The sequence below is a fragment of the Cupressus sempervirens genome, chromosome 3 (assembly GCF_028749045.1).
Source record: "Cupressus sempervirens isolate cs-2001-9-10 chromosome 3, ASM2874904v1, whole genome shotgun sequence".
NCBI classification, from domain to species: Eukaryota; Viridiplantae; Streptophyta; class Pinopsida; order Cupressales; family Cupressaceae; genus Cupressus; species Cupressus sempervirens.
The window spans coordinates 1,087,511,204-1,087,516,323 of NC_143120.1; the positions used below are offsets into that span (position 1 = coordinate 1,087,511,204).

General features: G+C 34.5%; 1 protein-coding gene across 3 annotated transcripts; it reads left to right on the top strand.

The window, feature by feature from the left end:
- Positions 1-1,402: 1,402 nt before the first annotated feature.
- On the top strand, positions 1,403-4,888 carry LOC149570558 (uncharacterized). 3 transcript variants are annotated; one of them, XM_089817917.1, is made up of 6 exons: positions 1,403-1,506; positions 1,588-1,670; positions 2,468-2,953; positions 3,566-3,791; positions 4,174-4,255; positions 4,484-4,888. In XM_089817917.1, the coding sequence occupies exons 1-6, from the start codon at positions 1,481-1,483 to the stop codon at positions 4,670-4,672; spliced, it is 1,092 nt and encodes a 363-aa protein (XP_089674043.1). In that variant the 5' UTR covers positions 1,403-1,480; the 3' UTR covers positions 4,673-4,888. The 3 variants fall into 3 exon arrangements, with proteins under 3 accessions (XP_089674043.1, XP_089674045.1, XP_089674044.1); XM_089817919.1 differs by having other exon boundaries at positions 4,180-4,255; XM_089817918.1 differs by having other exon boundaries at positions 1,451-1,506; positions 1,594-1,670.
- The last annotated feature ends 232 nt before the right edge of the window (positions 4,889-5,120 follow it).

Sequence of the window (5,120 nt, forward strand, 5' to 3'; positions counted from 1 at the left end):
TTATGATTTTCCTGAACTAACTAATTTCCCACTTTCTCCAATTCATCGGTAAGCTTTGAGAATTGTGTAGGAGGGATATTTAAGACATCATCATCGACATGTGAAGAATGTGAGGATTTGTGCTCCATGTTAAGATTAGGATTATGAGGAAGCAATGTGGTCTCATCAAGATTCTTAGGAGTCCATTAAGGAGTGAGCAGAGGCGAGACTAGTCTCTTGAGAAGGGAATCCACAATCCACAAGAGGCCCTCCCTCTTAAACCCAAGAGGGAGTCAAAACTAAGACCTATCATGGGAGTAAGCTAACAACCCAAGCCAACTAATCTACCCTTGCGGGGTAACACTCATCCCAAATTTAAATAAGTTTCAAACAATCTAAATTAAAGTTATTATTTAATTCTTGAAAAACTTGTCCACTTCATCATCTAGATGTAAGTATATTTTAAGTTCCTCCCCTATTTGAATTTGTCTCATTCATCGGTCTTTCTAATTTATCTCTAAAGCATTGATCAAATATCAAATGAAACATATAAATTAACCTTTCATACCCAGTTCTCTTAGAGCTAACACTATTATCAAGCATAATCTACATGAGATAACATCTTTATCAAGCTATCTATTTCTCTACGTAAGCAAACTTTCTAAGCTATCTATTATCTTTGAGCATATATCAAATATTACACTATCATATTATCATTGGATCGATCAACATACTTATGTTAATTTAAAGACTAACTAAAATTTGACACATTGAAATGAAAAATAAAAAGAATAATACATTAAAATAATAAAAAATCTTATATAACAAGATTTTATTATTCTCTTATTTAATACATCTCAAACTTTATTCAATGAATATAGTTCAAATTTGGTTCTTCATTTGATAGCAATATTCATTAAATCACAAGGGATACCAGATTAAAAAATTGTACGAAAAGTTTTATAGATAAATGAATATACTTATGGGCCACCAAAAACTCCTTTTAGACAAATTAACCTCATTGATTAAGATTGCAGGGTCAACCATATGAACTTTATCACCTTGTATATGATGAGACAGCAACACAGGAAAAGAAAAAACAATTCTAAATATCCAGCAAGAGTATCAAATCAATTCACTCGTTCACGGCACATAGACCACAGATTCTTAAACTGAAGTTGGAGTAGCCAGCTATTCTTCATTCATACTTATGAAAAGTGATATATGTTTGACAGCGAAGACTAAACAATGGCGAAACAAGAGAAAAAACTAAACTTTATTTTATTGCGGCCAGTTTAGTGAACAATATTCTTTTCGCGCAGTTGAAGGTCGACATAAAATATGCAGTTATATTCCGAATAAGAGAATAACTTGCATGGGATGTAACTTAGGAGCCACATATTCATACTGCATAGTTTTGCTTAAATATGTCAGTGGAATGGGCATTTTGTGAATTCATTGTCATGTTAGATTGTTCGAACCATATTTCAGGATTGTAGAAATGGAGAATATTGTGGAAGGAATCAGGTAGAAATTTCAATCATCTCTTTTTTCTTCCTGAAAATGTTTATCTGGGTTTCAAGATTCAGTTTTTAACGCGAGTTTCAGGTCTAGATTTTTTGGTGCAACCGATCAGAGTGTTGTAGAGGAAGATGTACAGAGGAAACAGCACAAAACCAAATCACGTAAAGGTAATGATATGCTTGTGGATCATATCTAGCTTCTCTTGTTTCTCATGGAGATTTGCAGTAAATTTAATTTTGCAGAAAATGTGTTCGAAACATATGGTTTAGGATAACAATTCACTCTATATAGTGTAACAATATATTGAAAAATGTAGTAAATATTTCTTAGGTTCAATTTTTTTTAGAACTTCTAACAATTAGGTTCTAATTAGTTGTCTAAGAGATTTATGTTTTTTTAAAACTTCTAACAATTATCTTGCCTATATATATATACACACACACAGACATGAAATATAAGTCAAGATGACTCAAATGCATACCTACCTTTTATTTAATAGACACCCATTTAGAAAATAATAAATTGATCCATAGCCTTAATCAACATATATTCCATTTTCATGATAAAACTAAATGTCACCTTAATAATAATTTTCTACATCTTTGATATTCCTCAACTTTGATCATGTTCTTTGCTATAACTTTCATTACTATTGAAATGTCAACTTAAATATTATATATCAAGAGGAAAATTTAACTTTGAAAAAATAAATCAAATTTGACTATTTAACACTTATAGCTTAGAAATCAAGCTATAATATTTAAACAATTATGAACACTCTCCATTACATACCACAAGTGGATAGCAATTGTCACCCAGATTCTCCAATTTCTAATTACAAACTTAAAAAATTATTATATCCCCACTTCTTTGAAACTCATATATAGCTACATAGCATTCACACAATCAGCAATCAAACAACTAGGCTTTCTGAGACCCCTTGTGTGTGTTGCGAGTTTTGCAGAGCGCAGAGGTCACATGGAGAAGCAGAGATCTGGGTCAGTGAGCAGAGGGAAAGTGAGGCGCTTCTTCACATCTCAGCCCTCCTCTTCTCATTCATATTCGAGCGATGATAGCAGTGACATAGACGCAGTGGTGGCAGCAGCTACACTGGCTGTGACGACCCGCTTAGCAGCAGATAGTTCCAGCTCCTCCTCCTTAGAGACAAGCCCTGTTTCCAATCGCACCCGAGCCCGCGGCCGTATGGAGCAGATTGCGGAGGGCTCTTTCTCCTTTGGCAGCAGGAGACACTTGGATGGAGGAGGCAGCTCAAGGGCTCTGGTGCCCTCCTCTTCCATGGATAGAAGGCGCCCTGCCAATCCAAAGCCCAAGGACTCCATGGCTCTGGTGCCTTCCTCTTCCATGGATAGAAGGCGCTCCGCCAATCCACAGCGCAAGGACTCCATGGCTCTGGTGCCCCTTCCTTCAAGGAAAGATTCCAAAAGCTCTGGTATACTTTGCTCCGAAGTCTCAACTTTATGTTTCTGTTTTCTTTTCTAATTGATTTGAATTCATTTCATAGATTTCATAGTGTGTTGGTTAAGTGGTTGTGGTTCTGTGATTAGCAAGATTCAAAAACTGCCGGTATACTTTGTTTCAAGATCTCGATTCGATGTCTCTGTTTTTTTCCTATTTGATTTGGTTAATTTCATAGTGGGTTGTGATTATGGAGGTTCAAGCTTCTATGAGAATATTGTGATCATAGGTTTGGGCTTTTATTGATCTTATATGTTTTCGGACTTCAGCTTCTGGTATAAGTTCTTCAAGATTTCAACTTTACATTTATTTTATTGAATTTGGGTCATTCCATAGTGTGTTGGTTAAATGGTGGTAGCTATGATATGATTACCAGCATTCAAATTTCTACTGAAACATTATGATCAGAAGCTTGTGCCTTCACTAAACTAATATACTCTCCTATTTAAACCTCATTATTGATAAATAAGAATGAGAGCTCCCATTTGTAACCTCACAAATACCTGACATCACTAATTACATTCAGAAAGTATACCCAATTGTAAAAACTAAAAATTTATTTCATTTATGTTTTCTATTGTAACAGATTCTGGCTCAGCTCGTTGGGACAGGCAGATGGTACCATATAGGTCCCATTCATTTGATGAGAGAGAGGGGTCAAACAGAGCATCTAGATCTTCAAGTGGTAAAGCAAGAGAAAGAGAAAGAGAAAGAGAAAGGGAGAAAGAGAGCAATAGGCATATGGAGTCGAGCAATATAGAGGACAAGGCATCTGCTTGGTTGGAGGACCAGTTAGACCAGATTGATAGCAGGTATTATCTTATACCCAAATTTCTATCCATCATTATAACAGTTATAACAGTTTTACCATGTAGGTTTTTGTCTTGAACTTTGGTGTATTTAGATGATTTATTTGTAATTACATTAATATTTAATAGAGTTTCTATTTATAGAATTTCAAATGAATCATCTAAACAAATTGAAAATTACAATATATTGCACACAATTTCAGATAAGAACTTCCTACAGAATACACAATTGAATTTAAAATAGTCTGATATCCCAAATACTCCTGTTCCACAAACTTTGTAACTGGGAAAATAAATGCAATTATGTTGTTACCATGGAGGACTATGAGCCTTCCCTTCCAATTCAGCTTTCTATTCATTTTTGGACTGAATATAATATATGTAGGTACAGCAAGAAGAATAGTGTGATTCAAGAATGGGAAGAGAAGCAAAGGGACGAAGCCAATATGATTTTCAAGGAAATTGAGGTGAGATCTCCCCATCAATTCTCAATCTTAAACATCTTGTTAGGCTCATTAGTTTCTTCAATAAGACCCACTTTTAAACTAAATCAATTAAACAAATCAAACATAGAATATGATATTTAAGCTCAACTTCATTCAATGGAACATGTTTGTTTATTGTTGTTGTTTAAATAGAGCACTCAACAATTTGTACTAAAGAGAAACAAGATTAATATGGTGTTTGCTTGACAGAGGAGATTAATGGAGAAAAGGGCGAAAGCATTGGAGAACATGCGGATTGAAGTGGAGAAAGTTCAGAATAAAGCAGAGAGAAAAAGAGCGAAATTGAATGGGAGGAAAGAGACTGAAATGGCAGCGGTCATACGCAAAGCCGATAAAATTCGGAGAAGTGGGAGAATGCCCACCAATTGCTGTTCATGAATTCACCACGCTGAGAAGGAAAGAATCATTAGACCCAGCAAAAGCTTTGTTATCCATGTACATCTGTAACGTGAAAATTTATTCATTCTCTTCTTCGATTCCATATTCTTTGCCCGGGGTTAGTTTAAAGACCTTGGGACTATTCTTGGGGAACTTTGCTTTTGTAAATACTCAGCAAACCTTTTTTCAATTTTAATTTTGTGTTTGGGTCCCCAATTCCTCTATTTTAAAAGATTAAACAACTTCTAATTTAAGGTGAAGGTCCAATCTGCACAAATTCTTTATTTCGCAAGAAATTATATAAATGGGTAAAGCAAATTCATGAGATTCCATATCTTGCATCATGTCGCTTGTTTCCTTTGCTTGAAATAAATATTTCTTTATATTAATATATACATAATTAACATCTGAATAATTAATTTAGATTTAGATTTGGAGTGATTAGCGA

What these genes read in the sequence shown, in the direction of transcription:
- LOC149570558 (XM_089817917.1), top strand. Translation starts at nt 1,481, where the DNA reads ATGGAGAATATTGTGGAAGGAATCAG. An exon ending in AATATTGTGGAAGGAATCAG is followed by an intron (nt 1,507 to 1,587) that starts GTAGAAATTTCA and finishes CGCGAGTTTCAG; the next exon opens with GTCTAGATTTTTTGGTGCAA. An exon ending in TTAGACCAGATTGATAGCAG is followed by an intron (nt 3,792 to 4,173) that starts GTATTATCTTAT and finishes TAATATATGTAG; the next exon opens with GTACAGCAAGAAGAATAGTG.